This window comes from Olea europaea, chromosome 6, assembly GCF_002742605.1.
Source record: "Olea europaea var. sylvestris chromosome 6, O_europaea_v1, whole genome shotgun sequence".
Classification (NCBI taxonomy): Eukaryota; Viridiplantae; Streptophyta; class Magnoliopsida; order Lamiales; family Oleaceae; genus Olea; species Olea europaea.
The window spans coordinates 12,580,757-12,600,410 of NC_036242.1; the positions used below are offsets into that span (position 1 = coordinate 12,580,757).

General features: G+C 37.0%; 1 protein-coding gene across 1 annotated transcript; it reads left to right on the top strand.

Annotated features, from left to right (window-relative positions):
* The first annotated feature begins 506 nt into the window (after positions 1-506).
* Positions 507-2,916, top strand: LOC111395873 (organic cation/carnitine transporter 3-like). Its single transcript, XM_023022074.1, has 2 exons — positions 507-619; positions 1,118-2,916. The coding sequence occupies exon 2, from the start codon at positions 1,130-1,132 to the stop codon at positions 2,675-2,677; it is 1,548 nt and encodes a 515-aa protein (XP_022877842.1). The 5' UTR covers positions 507-619; positions 1,118-1,129; the 3' UTR covers positions 2,678-2,916.
* Positions 2,917-19,654: the final 16,738 nt, after the last annotated feature.

Here is a 19,654-nt window from a genome sequence, read left to right on the forward strand (position 1 = left end):
GCTTTCTATTTTAATGACTTTTTGCTCAAAAAAAAGAGAGAAAAATCCATTTTTGTCTATGGTAAAAATAAAATTGAACTCTCAATTCCTCTATTCACTAACAATCTTGCTATATGTCAAGTTTGACACTATTATGAGGTTGTGACTTTTTATACATTAATTTTAACAATACTTTAAACAATTAATGAGACAAATTTTGACACATAATTGAGTGTCAAAATTCTTGTACTCTCCAGTGTACAACAAGCTTAATTCATCCATTAATATTATGGTCCCAATCTGATGATATACCAATTAAGGCTCCATTATCTAGACCCTATGTCTAAAAACGTGGCAAGTCTACTAAAGACGACGATCGAGGATACTCACACGAAGATCCTTGGGCTAGATCAACACTCCAGTTCCTATATAAAGGTGATGAACCCAAAGTATTTGTTCATCAAAATCCTAGTCTATATTTAGAGCTTCGATATTTAAAATATTCATCTCTCTCGAAGAACATTAATTCTCACAACAGTGGAAAAACGGAGAAACGTTCTTTACCCTCTTCAGGTTATCGAACCACCGGAAATACAATTTTTATTATGGGAGCAACACTTCCTGCAATCCATATTTTAAGGTAATATCGTATACCAATTTTTAATCTGATAGAAGATAATGTACCACGACCAAGGTCAAGGGTTAAATAAGCCAAACAAATGCTTAATTACACTGTTCATTCCATATAAGCCACAATTCTGTGTAGTAATGCTAAATATCCATGTAAGATGAAGATTAAAGATTAATCTTATATTAATTATTATCTCTCGCGTTTTAATGTTAAGGTTATATTAATTATTAACTCTCGCGTTTTAATATTTTTAATCAAATCACTGTATATGTGGAGTAGTATTAATACTAAACAAATGAAATAAAATAGGAAACCCAAAACCAAAACTTTGAAGGGCGATTTATAAATGAACTTCTATTTCAAGAAAGATACTGATGCTTTGAACTAATAATAATATTAGCATATTGAAAAATCCTTTTACCAATGAGGTAGCAATCAAAAGAATAGTTACTCGGGACAACAATATAATGTATGACTTTAACATTGATTTCTATCTGAGATGCACAGAAGTCATCAAAAATGACAGACCCAAATCCACTGCCCAGGGACACTCCAGAGTCTGAGTCGCCAAGAATTGTGGAACAACAGCTATCCTTAGATGATACGATTGAACGGTGCATCGGGAACTGCGGGAGGATACAATTCTTCCAAGCCACTCTTATATCATTTGCTTATTTTTTCGATGCACAACAATGCTTCATAAGTGTTTTCACTGATGCTGAGCCAACATGGCATTGCAATTCACTTAGTAATTCGCCGTGCAAGAATATCTGTCGAATTCCGAGAGATTCTTGGAACTGGGATTTGCCCGCTCACACTTCCATAATCTCTGAATGGTCCCTTGAGTGTTCCGGCTCCGTTATCACCGGCCTCTTGGCATCGACCTTCTATTTGGGCTGCCTCGTTGGTGGGTTTGTCCTGTCAACCCTGGCGGACTCTTCTTTGGGCCGAAAGAACATGCTTGTCTTATCTTGCCTGCTCATGTCTGTAAGTGGAGTTTTAACCGCACTCTCCACCAACGTGTGGATGTATACCGCTTTGCGATTTATCAGTGGATTTGGTAGGTCAACAATAACCACTTGTGCACTTGTTTTGTCAACAGAACTTGTTGGGAAAAAATGGAGAGGAAATGTTGGGATCATAGGATTTATCTGTTTTCCTATAGGGTTTCTTTCTTTACCTGGCATTGCTTATCTGACCAAAGGTTCCTCATGGAGACTCCTATACATGTGGACTTGCGTTCCAGCAGTATTTTACTCTGTATTATCGTATTTTCTAGTTTGTGAATCGCCCCGGTGGCTTTATATCAAGGGACGGAAGGAAGACTTTGCCAAAACACTGAGAAGCATTTCTACACCAGCAAAACGGAGTAGCTTAACTGACAGCTTCTTCGACAAGTGCATTAAGTGGGAAGACGAGTGGCTAGAAACAGACTTGTACTCCACAATAAAGATCTTGCTGCAAAAATCTTGGACTCTTCGACGACTTGCGTCAGTTATGGTTGTCGGTTTCGGAGTTGGCATGAGTTATTATGGCATGCCATTGGGCCTTGGAAACTTGGCATTTGATCTATACTGGAGTGAGGTATTTAATGCATTTATAGAAATTCCATCCACCTTGCTTATATTCTTTCTTATTGGGAAACTGAACAGGAAGTTCTCGATATTGGGATTAGCTATATTGAGCGGAATTTTTAGTTTAACGTGCGTGCTGGTTAGGTGGAAGGGGATGCAAATAGGACTAGAATTGATATCATTTTTCAGCGCAGTCACTGCATTAGATTTGGTAATGATTTATACCTTGGAGTTGTTTCCAACATGCGTGAGGAACTCGGCTGTGTCAATGTTGAGGCAAGCAGTGCTGTTTGGTGGCCTTTTTGGCCCCGTCATAGCGGCAGCCGGCAGACAGAATAGGTTTCTTTCATATGGAGTGTTCGGGATAACTATAGCTGTGTGTGGGTTGTTCGTCACGCTCCTGCCAGAAACAAGAGGACGGACATTCTACGATACCATAGATGAAGAGGAACGGAAGAATAGAGCTTTAATTGATGGAGTGGATACTGCATAAGTCCACATTATGGAAGTAAATAGGCACTTAATTCTATAGTTTATGGCCTTCTAATTATATAATATATGTTGTATTGAAAACAAGGGTGAACCACACAACCAAACTAAAATAAAAATATAAATAAATAAATAAATAAATAAAAATGGAAGTTACTGTGCATAGAGTTTTATTAGAATGTACTAAATACGTTCCTTTTCATGAAGAAAAATATTGTATCTTCTCTCTAAATATGTGAAGAATAAAATTCCAGGGAAATTGTTCACAAAAATTCCGCATTCCACAATGATTTACTTATATATAGGGTCAAAGAAATGTTAAGAAGAAGAAAATCTAAGCCTCAAATATTAAAAGGCAGTCAATATTGTGTCTTCATTGCTGGTAAAACCATTTGAAATCAACTTTTTTAAAAAGCTTGTGTCCAAATTAAGAGCAGCCAGTGTGCCAATTAGCCCAACAAAGTTAAAACTTGAAACCTAAACAAAATCAAAATGTAACACATTAGCCCAAATTCAAATCCATCTAAGCACATGCTTTTCCCCATTTCTTAAAATTAATTCTTTCCCAATTTTATTTTCAATCTTACATTTGATGAAATTTATGACTTTTATCAACTTTTCTAATATATATTTATTAAATTTTATCAAAATCTACTGACAAAACCAAACGAAGGCTAAATGAGAGACATCTCTCTGCTTCTCTATACCTCGTCATACGCTACTGAGAATGACTGCACCTCTTATGCCATTGTCAAGTCCAGGGGAGGAGCCATCTTAAGGCCGGCACTTGCCTGCACTGAAGTTTTCTCAAGCAAAAAAAAAAAAAAAAATGGAAAAGAAAAAAAATCAACACCCTATTTGCCGATTTACATATGTAGAGAGAATTAAAGAGAGAAACATAGAGAAAAAGAGAAAAGGGAGAGAATCATCAACAAGAAGAAGGCAAGAAGCACCCTAAACTTTTCTCCTGTATATATATGCTATAAAATGTATGTACATGTGTAGAGAGAGCTAGAGAAAGAAAGAAGAAGTTTAAACTCAAGATTATATCTAAACATGCAATTTGCATTAAGACCCATAAACTTTATACTATAGCTAAAGAAAGCATAAAATTATGTCAAATGTTCACATAAAGTTTATTTAATTATTTTTTTTAGGCTAAGGATAGAAATTGGTGTGAATATTGGTTGATTATATAGCATGCACATGAAAACTTGATACATTTGTTACTAATTTTTGATATATTGCTTTGTTTGTGTATTAAATAAAATTTTTTGGACATGTTTCATTTTGTTAAGTTTTGATTTTATATATTAGTTTAAAAAAAAAAAAGAATTCATATTGCATAGTTTAATTTAAGAGCTCAAATTTAAAATTCATCTCAGGCTGCGAAATTGGTGTGAATCTTGGTGGATTATATATCATGCATAGGAACTTTGATTTTTCAAATTTAGAAGTAATTATTTTATTTTGATGTTATCTCATGTTCAATGTTTGATCTTGGAGGGGTGAGACTTAAGAATAGACATAGCCAGGGTGGGTTCTTTAGTATTTTATTTTTTATTATTTTTTTTGGTTGGAATAAATATATAGATTTCGACAAAATAATGAAATAAGTGGACAACTAATGAACTCGAAATTGCTGTAGAAGCTCGGTTAAGTTTTTGCTTTGGGAATTGCTAATCTTCACTTTTAATTTCTTCCTTTATGTGTACCCCAGCTTCATTTACGCAAGGAAATTGGAACATCTTCAAGGGCATTCTCCTACGAAAATTCCACAGTATTGCTTTCGTTTCTATGGTGGTTTCTGTTCACAAAATAATTCTTTCAATTTAAAACTACCGCAAGTGTACGGATCGTGACAAGTAATAAAGTGAATTTTTAAAAGTCCGAATATCGTCTCACAGAAATTGAGTAGTTCAATTCTATATAATCTAGCCTTAACTGAGTCTAATTGAGTGAAAATATAGTCAAAATGCAAAAAAGTCCTAATTTCAATTAAAAACTCTAATTTCTCAATTAGGAACCCTAATCTCGAAATTTCTCTAATTAAACGACTCAAACACTCAAGTAAATGAAATTATGCAAATTCAAAAACTAATTTATGAAAATGAATCAAAATAAAGTTACTAGGATCACGAATCTCCAATTGAAGCTATAAAAACCCTAATTTCATAAAATCAATGACCCGATGGAAATTTGCCAATTCAATGTTCCTAAATCTATCCAACATATTCTCTCGATATATATTACACCTATTCTTGCACATCACCAGCCTATATCTCTATAGATGATGCAAATATACAAGAATGCATGTGGTTTTGTGAACAATTAGAGAATTGCATAAAGTATAAGAGTATATCTCTATCCCCTATCGGACCCTATGTTGATTTACACCTTATCGAACCTATTCCACTTCTCTCGAATGTAAGAAATAATTCATCAACACTCACACAATCATTGGCCACTAATTGCGGAAGAAAATCAATGCATATAAACCAATCTAATTGTCCAAACGAATCTTTATATTAAAATCATGAAATATGAAATTAAAATAACAAAAAATTGTTCATCGATCACCTAGTGAATTGAAAATCTAGCCTAGAATATTCATAATTACAGAATAAAAAACGAAATTAATAAATTGAAAGAATATCACCCATATGAAAATTTCTTGAAATCTTGAATAAAGCCTTGAAAACCCGCTTGAATTCTTGTGGAATCGGCTTCAAAATCGTGTTTCTTGCCTCCAAAAGTTGTAATTTTCTTCTCCCTGGACGTTCTCTTCTATTTCTGATAAATTTTGGCTTTTATATCATGTCCTCACGGAACCCCGAAAGAGTTTCAATCAAAAAAGCAAGTTCAGAATTTTTTTTGTTTTTTATAGCCATGCGGCCGTATGGTGTTAAACCATGCGACCGCATGGTTCAAGTGAAATAGCCCATGGAATCCCTGCAACCTTCTGTGCGGCCGCATGGCACAGTTCTGTGCGGCCGCAAGGTTGTAACTTTCAACTTTGCTGTTTTGGTCCCTGAACTTCGTTTTCTCTTTTCTTGATCTCTTTTCTTTCTTTCCTTTGTTCCATCATAAAATATTGACTCCTAATTGACGTTTGGGTCAATCAATTCCTTGATCACTTGCTCGGCTCATCTTTTGATTAATTGCAATTTAGTCCTTCATCTTTTACTTTTCTTCAATTCAGTCCAATATTACTTCTTTCTTCCTCCGATCATCTTGTATTGTCCTCAAGCTCATACTTGACATATTTTCATTCTCGTTCTACACTTTAGCTCAATTTTCCAATTTTTGCACCTTTGGTCCCCGAACTATCGCTTTGTTCCGTTTTGGTCCTTTTTCGGCTCTTTTCTTCTGAATTCCATTTTTTCCATAGAAACACATACATCGCATGAATTTAACAAGATTAAGTCACAATTCAACTACTTTGTCCATATTTAAGTCATGTTTGTGAGCTAAATAAGTGTGTAAAAACACACTTATCAAATCTCCTAAACTTAAACTATTGTTTGTCCTCAAACAATGTAGTGACTTAATGCTAAACAAACATGGCTTAATAGCTTGCCGTGTCTCAGGATTGGAACTTAATAATAATAATAGAAACAATAGCAAAAGTGCGAGAATTGAATCAACATTTACTCATCAAATGCAATACTCAACGTGTGTGTGTGAACTTATGCCAACATATCAAGCTTATTATTTGTTTATTCCCGACCCATAGTGGTCAAATTTATCCTTACATCACTCGAGAGATACATAACCCCCAAATGTATTCTTTTCACTTAATTACTCTGGGGTGTATTCTAAGGTTAGGAGTTTAAACAATTTTAATCCTTACCCTCTCTTAATTTGGATAAATTTTACCATTACAAGTTCACATATCAACAAATATAGACTCTCCTTATTTTGATTGCTTCAACCTTTAGGATTAAACTAAGCTATTTGCCTCGCATCAAAGTTATAGTTCTATCAACCAAATGTCCAACAGGGCTTTTTTGTGTCATCTTCTCATTTGTTTTCTATATAACCCATGTAACGAGCTTTAGGTGATGACTCCCAAACCAATTGGCTTGGGTACCAGGTTTTAGACCCTTGCAGTCTTATTCACTCGAGTTATAAAGGCTCGATAAGATGACTTTTTATCAATTTCTCCCTTTTCTTGCTTTCTATATGACCCTTGTAACGAACTTTAGGCCGATGACTCCCAAATCAGTTGGCTTTAGGGCATCAGGTTTTAAACCCTTACAGACTTACTTGCTCGAGTCATAAAGGCTTTTGAGAGAAGTGATGATTTTTCAATTTTTATTTTATGCCCCTTCTTTGTTTTTTTAGACATTTGACTTCCAAAACCATCCTCAACTTAAAGTTTTCACCTATTTCTCACCTTTCGGGTCTAAACAATCCACACAGTATAATTTCATGCACGGAGCCCCCACTTATCTCCATGTTTTCCTATAACGACTCAATCATCTCCAAACTATCTTAAAGTGGTATTACAAGTTAATGTTATAGAGGGTTATTCTAGGTTTCTCCTAATTTATTCTAGAATTCCAATCAATAACTTAACACGTGAAGCATGAGTGGTGTGCAAAAGAATGTCAAGCAATGCATCAACAAGTATTAGCAAATTAAATCCTGCACTAAATCTACAGTTTCTAGTTTATACATGTCCAATAATCACATCATAGCCAGCAAGGCTACCAAACCCACACAATCATGCAAAAGTTCATCAAGATTCACTCATCAAGCATGCATCATGTAAAAACTTGTCAAAATTAACGATAGATTGTGAATATGCAAAATAATTACATGCCGAATATTTGTTTGAAATTATGCTACCATCCCCCAAACTTATACAATACATTGTCCTCAATGTAAAATGTAAAGTTAAAATGACAGAATTTAAAACATGGACACAACTTGCCAATAAGAGATTAACAAAACTCCCCTAATCAATTCGGTGGCTGTGGTATGAAGTTGGGACCCGCAGCATCATCTTCAGGAGGAGATGGGAGGCGAGATAGGAGTTGTCTCAGCAACTCGAACTGCTGTGCTTGCTAGGCCTGAATGGCTTGAAGCCTACTTTCCGTACTTCCCAAACGATCCCAAGTTTCATTCACACGCCACTGTATGCCATCCATTCTCCCAATGTACATGTTGAACCTACCATTCATAGTCTCTACTTCCCTTCTTACAGCTATGGCTTCATTCATAGCGCCCAATGTGTAGTCTCGGGAGGAGTAGAGGTCTCTCTGCACTTTTTCAACAGTGCTGGTCATCGTCTCGAACCTCTGTTGGAGATTTTGTATATCCCTGCTAGTTCCAGTGGCCGTGGCAAATATCTGTCGAAGTAGCTGCGAATCCATTTTAGCTAGTTGTGGCAGAGCTTCTGGCAGGTGTATATTTTTAGCTGCTTATCCTTCTCCCTACTCATTATATCTTTGCTGCTCAAGTCGGTCTTATTCTCTCTTCCTCACCCTAGCTCATTCCTAAGCTTCAAATGTTGTGTGCTTTATTAGTGGGCTTAATTTCTCAGGCATCTTCCCTACCTTAACTGTAACACCGATGGCGAGACATATCTCGCTAATCAGACTAGCGAAGATCATCAAAGACCGCCTATCTCCCCAGGTCCCCAAATTCTGTATCTGGTCATAGATAAGAGTAGCTAAATCAACTTTGCATCCCCAGACTAAATGATATATGAACCCAGCAGTTTGATCCGTGAAAGTTGTCCGATGCGATATGGGTTCGATATTATGGCACATGAAGACCCAGAGGATGGCTATGGAGGGAGTAAGCTCAATTTGATGCCACTCTGCCGTGGGTAGGGGCCAAGCATTTTCTCTTCCCAAGAGAACATCCGCCACTTCATTCCAATTGAATTGAGTGGGAATCGAGACCATATTGTCCAAATTAAGATTGTAAAAATCATGAATGACGGTTGGGGAGAACATTATCCACTTACCTTGCACCCACGTCTGGTGTAATTGTTCAGAATTCGGAGTCTCAATTTCACTATTAAAGTTTGCATAAAATTCGCAGACTATACTTTCATAAACCGGGTGTGGCTTTTCTACAATCTTATCCCATCCTCAGATTTGTATTAGATTTGTCAACTCAAAGCCACGAAAGTCCTCTAACTGGACCTGTCTCTCTAATATCATGCCCCAATGGCGTATTATATTCTCGTATCGAGCTAATGTTTCTGCATTTCGGAATCTTCGTACACCTCCTATTAGCTCTCTGGTGCAGGCTGTACCGGAGGAGGAACCAACTTTTTCTTTTCCCTTTGAGGTTCTCTTTGACGGCATCCTACAAAAGTAAGGAACAAAGTGTATCAAGTTCTTGAAATAAGAAAACGATAAAGAATATCATTGACATGCAAGAATCCCCCAAACTTTCTTCAAAATGTGTGCAATATTCAACATATGGAAGTCAATGTAACATCAATATTGCATTAATGAGAAAAACTCAAAATTATGGCTCTAACATGCACTTTTTGAAAATTCGACCCATGACTAAGTGACCGGCTTCAGCCCCGAGCATCACCGAGAAATATTGAAATTTCCCCGGATAAGATCCAGACATGTGAAAGTACTCATTCTGGTCTATCATATATCCAAATTTCACTATAATCGGAGGTTGTTTGGTTAAGAAAATACATGGACGAAGTTAGTGACGTGAGTTGACATGGCTTAGCAATTATGTGTTTATGTGCAACAATATGTGAGGCGAATGTGTTCTAATAAAATTCCATGAGATTTTTCGTCAATTACGCCTCATAATAACAATGTAAATCATCACACAAATGAAAAGTCCAAAATTTCAAATCATATGTCTCATTGACATTTAATCAAACACGTTGTGTGCATTGGGAATTCCTTACACATTGTTATTGATCTACACTTAGAGCTAATCCAAAAATCACAACTCAATCTCATTTCAACACTCAACCAATTCGAAAAGTTCATAAAATCAAAGAAGTACTTCAATCTTTGCATAGAAAGTTAGATTTCTTACCTTGAGAGCTTTGTGTGAGATGAAAGTGGAGAATTTTGCTTCAATGTTCTTGATATTAATGCCAATGAAGAGAATAATGTGGTGCTTAGATGAAGAGTGGATGCTTGTTTGATTGATTGTGCTCGTGTGAAGGTGGATTGGGGAGAAAATGGGAGTGTTCGTGTGAAATGTGAAGTGGGGGAAGATATGGGGTGGGTTTTGCAAGTGACGGGTTTAGAACCCGTCACTTTTACACCATGCGGCCGCATGGTGTAGTTGAGGCCCCCTTTTGTTGTTTCGGTGAGGGTCCATGCTACCGCATGGACAAAGCAAGCTTTTTTTTTTTTAATATAACTAAGGCAAACTTACAATTATAACCCCAAACACAACTTGAAATTTAAAAATCCCCCGAAATTGGTTTTCAATTTCAAAGTTGACTCGACTCGCCATATTTCGAAAAATAAAAAAATAAATTTGGCTTGAAAGGGAATATACTTATCGAAAACTTGGCACCAAAACCAATTCTTTACAAAAAATTTTGAAAAGCATCTCGAAAAATAAAATAAAACGAACGACTTTGAACCTCGAAATGTATTACTTCACACTCAAACACCCAAAACACTTTATTTAGCCCTGACTCATGCAACTATAAGCGTGTAGTGCCTAGACTATCATGCGTGAATGATCGATGACCTAGTAAAACATATGAAATTTAAACAAATTCCTAAACTAATGCAATAAAATAAATCGAAGGATACAGTAGGTTGCCTCCCACCCAGTGCTAGTTTATGGTCGATAGCTCGACTTTCCTGTGTCTTCTTCACGTTGGGTTGCTGAGTTACACAGTGGACTTCTGCTTAGGGAAGTTACAGCCCCAATAATGTTTTAGTCTTTGCCCATTAACGATGAATGTGCCTTTGGTCTCGTGACTCACTTCAATAGCCCCATATTGCATCACCTTAGTTATGGTATAGGGATCCGACCACCTTGTTCTTAGCTTTCCTGGGAAGAGTTTGAGTCTAGAATTGTACAATAACACTTTCTGGCCAACTTCAAACTCTCGCCTCTGAATGTGTAAATCATGTCATCTCTTGGTGCACTCCTTGATCAACTTTGAGTTCTCGTAAGCTTCCATTCTCAGCTCATCCAATTCATTAAGTTGCATCAGTCATTTTTCACCAGCAGCCTTGAGATCCATATTCAACTGTTTCATAGTCCAATATGCTTGGTGCTCCAACTTCAATGGTAGATGACTTGCTTTCCCAAAAACCAAGCCGTATGGAGACATTCCTATTGGTGTCTTAAACACTGTTCTGTAAGCCCACAGTGCATCGTCCAACTTCTTAGACCAATCTTTTCGGCATGAGTACACTGTAACTTCCAGTATTCTCTTTAACTGCCTGTTCGAAACTTCAACTTGCCCATTGGTTTGTGGATGATATAGAGTTGCTACTTTATGTTTCACCCCATATTTGTTCAACAGCTGCTCTAATTGACGATTTATGAAGTATTTGCCTCCATCACTTATTATCGCCCTTGGTGTACCATAACTTGTAAATATGTACTTCTTCAAGAACTCTATTACCACTTTTGCGTCGTTGGTAGGTGTTCGCGAAATATTTCTTTCGATTTAAATGCCCACTGCAAGTGTACGGTTCGTTAACAAGTAGTAAAATGGACTATGAGTCCAAGTATCGTTCCCACGAGGATTGAATTAGCTCTAATTAGACTAATGTGACCTTAATCGAATCTAATTTAATGAAAATTTGGTTTAAATGTGAAAAGCCCTAATTTTGGAAGAAACCCCAAATTAAAAACCCTAATTTTGAAGAAAATCCTAATTTCGAAATTGGAAACCCTAGTTTCGAAATTTCACTAATTAAATGACTCAACAACTCAATTAAAATGTAAATATGCAATGTCGTAAATGAAATTGAAGAATTAAGTTGAAATAAAGTCATTGGGACATCGAATCCCCATTTGATTTCTATAAACCCTAATTTCACAAATCCAATTAATCAATGGAAAATTGTCAATTCAATGTTCCTACGCCTATCTAATATACTCTCTCGATATATATTAGATCTATTTCTGCATATCATCAGCCTATATTTCTATGGATGATGCACATACATAAACGCATGAAATTCTATGAACAATTATCGAATTGCATAAAGAATAGGGGTATATTTCTATCCCCTATCGGACCCTATGTCAATTTATATATATCGAGTCTATTCTACTTCTTTCAAATGTAAAGAATAAACCATCACAATCACATAATAAATGGCCAATAAATCATGGATTCAATCAAAGCAATATAAATCAAACAATTTATTCCAAAGATAATTTATATTAAACTCATGAAATATAAGAATTTATAAGAAAATCAAAGGTTCATCGACTCCCAATGAAATAAAAAAATTAGCCTATCATGTTTTGAAGAAAATTACAAAGATTCAATAAAGGAGAAGACATCACCCTATTATAATTGTTGCTTGAAATCTTCAATCTTGATGAAATCCTCCTTCTTCTTGCATAAATTCTTCGATCTTGATGTTATTGTGTGCCTCTTTTCTCCCAAAATCATCTACCCTAGTTCTAGACGTGTTTTAGGGTATATATAGCGTGCCCAAATTAGGTAAGAAAGGAGTTGGAATCGAAAAAGGAAACTGCAGAAAACCCCCCGAACTTTCTTCTATGCGACCGCATAGAAGGAACCTATGCGGTCGCATAGATCAAATGAACTGCCCAACTATTTTCCCTGCCTCCATCTATGCGACCGCATAGATGGTTACACTATGTGGTCGCATAGATATAACCATCTATGTGGTTTTTACATTTTGGTCCCTGAACTTCCTTGTTGCTTCTCTTGACTTCTTCCTTCGATTTCTTCATCTTTTCAACAAATTTATCTTCCAATTGATGATTGACACCATCAAATCTCATGCCACTCATTCGGTACATCTTTTGAGTATTTGCACTTTAGTCCTCCAACTTTCAATTGTCTTCATTTCAGTTCCTCTTCAATACTTTCTTCTTCCAATTGTTTTGCTTTTTCATTGAGCTAACACTTGGCATGTTTTTACTCTCATTTTGCATTTAGCTCAACTTCTCAATATTTGCACCTTTGGTCCTCGAACTATCACTTTGTTGCGTTTTGGTCCTTTTTCGGCTCTTTTCTCCTGAATTCCACAATTTCCATTGAAATACCTACATTGCATGAATTTAATAGGATTAAACCACAATTCAACCATTTTATCCATGTTTAAGTCATGTTTGTGAACCAAATACGTGTGTAAAAACATACTTATCAGTAGGCAATGCAACAACTTCCACCCACTTAGAGACATAGTCAACGGCCACCAAGATATATTGATTTAAGTAGATGGGGGAAAAGGTCCCATGAAATCTATTCCCCATACATCAAATATTTCAACCTCCAAGATGTAGTTTAGTGGCATCTCATTTATTCTTGAGATATTTCCGGTTCGTTGGCATCTATCACATCTCTTCACATACTCGAATGTGTCTCTGAATAAAGTAGGCCAATAGAAACCCGACTGTAGGATCTTCGCAGCAGTCTTTGAAGCTCCAAAATGCCCAGCATATGTAGAAGAGTGACAATGCTCTAGAATCTCCGGTACTTCATCTTTAGGAATGCATCTTCTGACTATCTGATCTGCGCCTCTTCTGTAGAGAATGGGATCCTCCTAAAATTAATACTTCAGCTCTGCGAAGAACTTCTTTCTTTGATGGCTAGAATACTCGGGTGGAGGAATGGACTTAGCAAGGTAGTTAACAATATTAGCGTACCATGGGACTTTTTCTACTCCAAAAATTTGCTCATCTGGAAAGATTTCATTGATATCAACTGATATCTCAGGTTCATCCTGTTCCAATCTTGAGAGATGGTCGGCTACCACATTTTCAGTGCCCTTCTTATCCTTGATCTCAATATCGAACTCTTGCAACAACAATATCCAGCGGATCAATCTCGGCTTAGCATCCTTCTTTGTCATAAAGTACTTCAGAGCGGCGTCATCTGTGTAGACGATGACCTTAGACCTAACAAGATACGATCTGAACTTGTCGAATGCATAAACAACAGCTAGCAATTCCTTCTCGATTGTCGCATAGTTGATTTGGGCATCGTTCAAAGTTCTACTTGCATAGTATATCACATGAAAGATTTTATTCTTTCTTTGTCCCAATACCACACCAACTGCATGATCACTCGCATCGCACATTAGATTAAAGGGCAAATCCCAATCAGGTGACACAATCACAAGCGTTGTTGTTAGTTTTTGCTTCAAAGTATTAAACGCTATCAAACATTCCTCATTAAACTCAAAAGATACCTCTTTCATTAGCAAGTTGCACATAGGCTTGATGATTTTGGAGAAGTCCTTTATAAACCTTCTGTAAAACCCGATTTTGGAGAAGTCCTTTATAAACCTCCTGTAAAACCCTGCATGCCCAAGGAAGCTTCGAACTCCTTTTACTGATGTAGGTGGTGGTAGTTTCTCAATAACCTGAATTTTCGCCTTATCCACCTCTATCCCCTTTGCCGATACTCTATGTCCCAAGACTATTCCCTCTTGAACCATGAAATGACATTTCTCCCAGTTCAATACTAAGCTCGTTTCTCTGCATCTTTGCAAAACCAAGTTTAAGTGCTCCAAACACTCATCAAATGAGGTCCCAAAGATCGAGAAGTCATCCATAAAGATTTCAATGAATTTCTCCACCATATTTGAGAAAATTGCCATCATGCATCGCTGAAATGTGGCAGGAGCGTTGCAAAGTCCAAATAGCATTCTTCGGTTTGGAAAGGTACCATAGAGGCATGTGAAGGTGGTCTTCTCCTGATCATCCGGTGCTACTGGTATCAGATTATAACCCGAATACCCATCCAGAAAACAGTAGTGGGAATGGCCTGCCAATCTCTCCAACATCTGATCTATAAACGGAAGAGAGAAGTGATCTTTCCTTGTAGTGGTATTTAGTTTGCGGTAATCAATGCAAACTCTCGACCTTGTTACCATCCTTGTCGGAATCAACTCATTCTTTTCATTCTGAACCACTGTAATTCCTCCTTTCTTGGACACAACTTGCACTGGACTAGTCCATTTACTATCTGATATCGGGTAGATTATTCCAGCATCCAGAAGTTTGATCACCTCAGCTCTTACCACCTCCTTCATGTTTGGGTTTAGCCTCCTTTGACTTTCAACTGTTGGTCGAAAATTCTCCTCCATGAGAATTTTATGCATACATAAGGAAGGGCCGATCCCTTTGATATCTGCTATGGTCCACCCAGTTGCTTGTTTGTTATCTCTAAGCACCTTAAGCAGTTTTTCCTCCTCTACTTCACTAACCATGTCTGAAATTATCACTGGAAGTGTATTAGACTCCCCCAAATATGCATATCTTGGGTGTGGGGGTAGCTGCTTAAGTTTCAACTTTGGTGGCTTTAGAATAGATGGCTGTGATTTCTTAGGCCCTGTCCTAAGCTCCTCAAAGTATCGTTTCCGCGTGTAAGGTGGGTTGGACTCCAAAAATCTTGCACACATTTCTATGTCCATAGAATCAGATTTTGTGGATTAAGAATGTGCAATGCAGGCCTCCAATGCATCTGATGGATTTTGTAGTGTAAACGACTCTTCAATCATTTTATCGATCATGTCAACCCTGAAACGGCTGTCAGTCTCTCTTGGTAGTTTCATAGCCTTGAAGACATTGAATGAAACCTGTTCTTCTCCAAATCTCAGTATCAACTGCCCATTCTGAACGTCGATCAAAGCTCCGCCTGTGGCCAAGAATGGTCTGCCCAGTATTAAAGGAACATCTTTATCTTCTTCCATATCCAGAATCAGAAAATCTGCTGGGAATATGAACTTCTCCACTTTGACCAATACGTCTTCAATTATTCTTCGTAGATGTGTCAATGATTTGTCAGCCAGCTGTAAGGTCACCGTGGTAGCTTTAGCTTCTCCCAATCCCAATTTCCTGAAAACAGACAATGGTATTAAGTTAATACTTGCACCAAGATCACATAAAGCTTTATCAAAATAAACTTCACCAATGGTACAAGGGACAGTGAAACTCCCTGGATCTTTCAATTTTGGCGGGAGCTTTCTCTGAATCCTGGCACTGCACTCCTCTATTAGCATAACTGTCTCGTGATCTCCTAGCTTCCTTTTGTTTGATAGGATGTCCTTCAGGAATTTTGCATAGCTAGGCATCTAAACCAGTGCTTCAGCGAATGGGATGTTGATATGGAGCTTCTTGAAGACTTCGAGAAACATCTTGTATTGCTGCTCCATCTTTTGCTTCTTCAGCCTTTGTGAAAACGGTATGGGTGGCTCATATGGGTTCACAGTTGCAGTCTCTTTATCCTTTGAGTTTCCTTTATTTGCACTCGGTGTTGGCTCTTTTGTTTGCTCTTCTTGCTCCAAAGTCTATTTTACTTCAGGAAACATCTCTTCTCTGTTTGCCTTGGGGTTATTCACTTGTCTCTCAGGTAATTGCACTCCATTTCTCGTTGTTATAGCCTTTGCATGCTCTTTCTGATTGACTTTTGTGTTACTTGGCAAGCTGCCTGGTGCTCTACCTGTTAATGCAACTGCCATCTGTCCCATCTGAGTTTCCAAATTCTTGATGGCTGCATTCTGGTCCTGAAGAGTGGCTTCTGTCTTCTTCATGAATTGGTTGTTTGCCTCCATATATTGGTTGGTCTGTTCCATGAATTTGCCGAACATTTCTTTCAATTGAGGCTTCTTCTCTTGCTGTTGATATTGCCCCTGTGGCCTATTCTGATTTTGGTTGCTCTAAGAAAAATTGGGGAGCTTTTTCCAGCTTGGGTTGTAGGTCTCTCCATACGCGTTATTCTGCTGGCGTTGTCCCCATTGAGTAAAATCTGCTTGCTCTTTTCTTTGTGCCAAAATTGGATATTCTGCTATCAAATGCTCAGCTCCACATTCCTCACAATTTGCCTTCTTTGTCTGCGCTGCATTAGCTGATTGAGTCATGTTTTCTGCCTTTTGAAATAAGGAATCAATCTTAGCGGATAACGCTGAATATACATCCACTTCATAAACTCCTGGTGTCTTCTTTGGTATTGCTCGTTCCATGGTCCACATTGCTGAGGTCGTAGCCATTGTCTCATATAATTTCAATGCTTCGTTAATTGTTTTCGTGGACAATGACCCATTAGCCGAAGAGTCAACCATGCTCTTAAAACCTGGAAATAGCCCCGCACAGAAATATTGGACCTGAAGTCCCTTGCTAATCCCGTGTTGTGGACACTTCCTTAGTAGATTTTTGAATCTATTCTAAGCCTCATCGAAATTCTCAGATTCACCTTTCCTGAAGATAGATATGTCGTACTTTAGCTTTGCTATCTTGGCCGGTGGGAAGAACTTAGTACAGAACTTCTGAGCTAGGTCATTCCAAGAAGTAATGCTGGCTATCGGTTGAGAATCAAGCCTTCAATCACCTTGTCGCACAAAGTATGTGGAAACAGTCTTAATCTTATGGCGTCGTCAGAGATTCCTTGATATCTGAAGTGCTGGTCCATCTCTAAGAAACGTGAGACATGCGTGTGCGGATTCTCTTCAATTCTTCCATAAAACTGATATCCGTTCTGGAACAGTTGTATCACATTTGTCTTCAACTGGAAATTTGGCTGCCCGAACCATGGATATACAATGCTAGACTGACTTTGAATGATTTGAGGGGTCATGAACTCTCCAACGAGCATGTTTCCTTCATCTTCTTTCCCTCTTTCATTGGCTTGTACAAAAGGATTGTGTTATACATTCGCCATTTGATTTCTTGCTGCTCTGTTTTCTCTCTACCTTCTTCTTAAGCTTCATTCGATCTCTGGATCGACTGGGAGTAGATCTCCTTCAGAAGATCTTGGCATTCACTTCTGCAAGAGAATTCAATTTAAACACTTAAATAACTAAAATAAGCACTTAAGTAATAAAACTAAATAAGCAATAAAATAAAATTATCGTTAAAAAGTTCAAATTAGTGCTAAATTGAATAAAATTAAACGAATACTCAATCCTCGGCAACAGCGCCAAAAACTTGTTCACGAAATAATTCTTTCGATTTAAAACTACTGCAAGTGTACGGATCGTGACAAGTAATAAAGTGGATTTTCAAAAGTCCGAATATCATCCCACGGAGATTGAGTAGTTTAATTCTATATAATCTAGTCTTAACCGAGTCTAATTGAGTGAAAATATCGTCCAAATGCAAAAAGCCCTAATTTCAATTAAAAACCCTAATTTCTCAATTAGGAACTCTAATCTCGAAATTTCTCTAATTAAACGACTCAAATACTCAAGTAAATGAAATTATGCAAATTCAAAAACTAATTTATGAAAATGAATCAAAATAAAGTCACTAGAATCACGAATCCCCAATTGAAGTTATAAAAACCCTAATTTCATAAAATCAATGACCCGATGGAAATTTGCCAATTCAATGTTCCTAAATCTATCCAACATATTCTCTCGATATATATTAGACCTATTCTTGCACACCACCAGCCTATATCTCTATGGATGATACAAATATACAAGAATACATGTAGTTTTGTGAATAATTAAAGAATTGCATAAAGTATAAGGGTATATCTCTATCCCCTATCGGACCCTACATTTATTTACACCTTATCGAACATATTCCACTTCTCTCGAATGTAAGAAATAAGTCATCAACACTCACACAATCATTGGCCACTAATTGCGGAAGAAAATCAATGCATATAAACCAATCTAATTGTCCAAACGAGTCTTTCTATTAAAATCATGAAATATGGAATTAAAATAACGAACAATGGTTCATCGATCACCTAGTGAATTGAAAACCTAGCCTAGAATATTCATAATTATAGAATAAAAAACGAAATTAATAAATTGAAAGAATAACACCCGTATGAAAATTTCTTGAAATCTTGAATAAAGTTTTGAAAATCCGCTTGAATTCTTGTGGAATCGGCTTCAAGATCGTGTTCTTGCCTCCAAAATTGTAATTTTCTTCTCCCTGGACGTTCTCTTCTATTTCTGATGAATTTTGACTTTTACATCATGTCTTCACGGAGCCCCGAAAGAATTTCAATCAAAAACTCAAGTTCAGAATTTTTTTTATTTTTTAAGGCCATGCGACCGCATGGTTCAAGTGAAATGGCCCATGGAATCCCTGCAACCTTCTGTGCGGCCGCAAGGTTGTAACTTTCAACTTTGCTGTTGTGGTCCCTGAACTTCGTTTTCTCTTTTCTTGATCTCTTTTCTTTCTTTCCTTTGTTCCATCATCAAATATTTACTTCTAATTGACATTTGGGTCAATCAATTCCTTGATCACTTGCTCGGCTCATCTTTTGATTAATTGCAATTTAGTCCTTCATCTTTCACTTTTCTTCAATTCAGTCCAATATTACTTCTTTCTTTCTCCGATCGTCTTGTATCGTCCTCAAGCTCATACTTGGCATATTTTCATTCTCGTTCTGTACTTTAGCTCAACTTTCCAATATTTGCACCTTTGGTCCCCGAACTATCGCTTTGTTTCGTTTTCGTCATTTTTCGGCTCTTTTCTTCTGAATTCCATCTTTTCCGTAGAAACACCTACATTGCATGAATTTAACGAGATTAAGTCATAATTCAACTACTTTGTCCATATTTAAGTCATTTTTGTGAGTTAAATAAGTGTGTAAATACACACTTATCAGTTTCCTAGTTTAAAAATGGTCGATGATCTAGGGTTCGATGGTTTTCTTTTGGGGGTTAAGTACATGAATGGTTATTGGACTTTACTATGCTTCCGTTTGGTTCTGATTTTTCAAGCCAAAAAAAAAAATATACTACCTAAAGCTAATTGCATAACAACAGTGCAGACCAATTCCTTATACATAAGTCAGACATTCCTAATGTAAATGAGAGTACAATTACAAAAT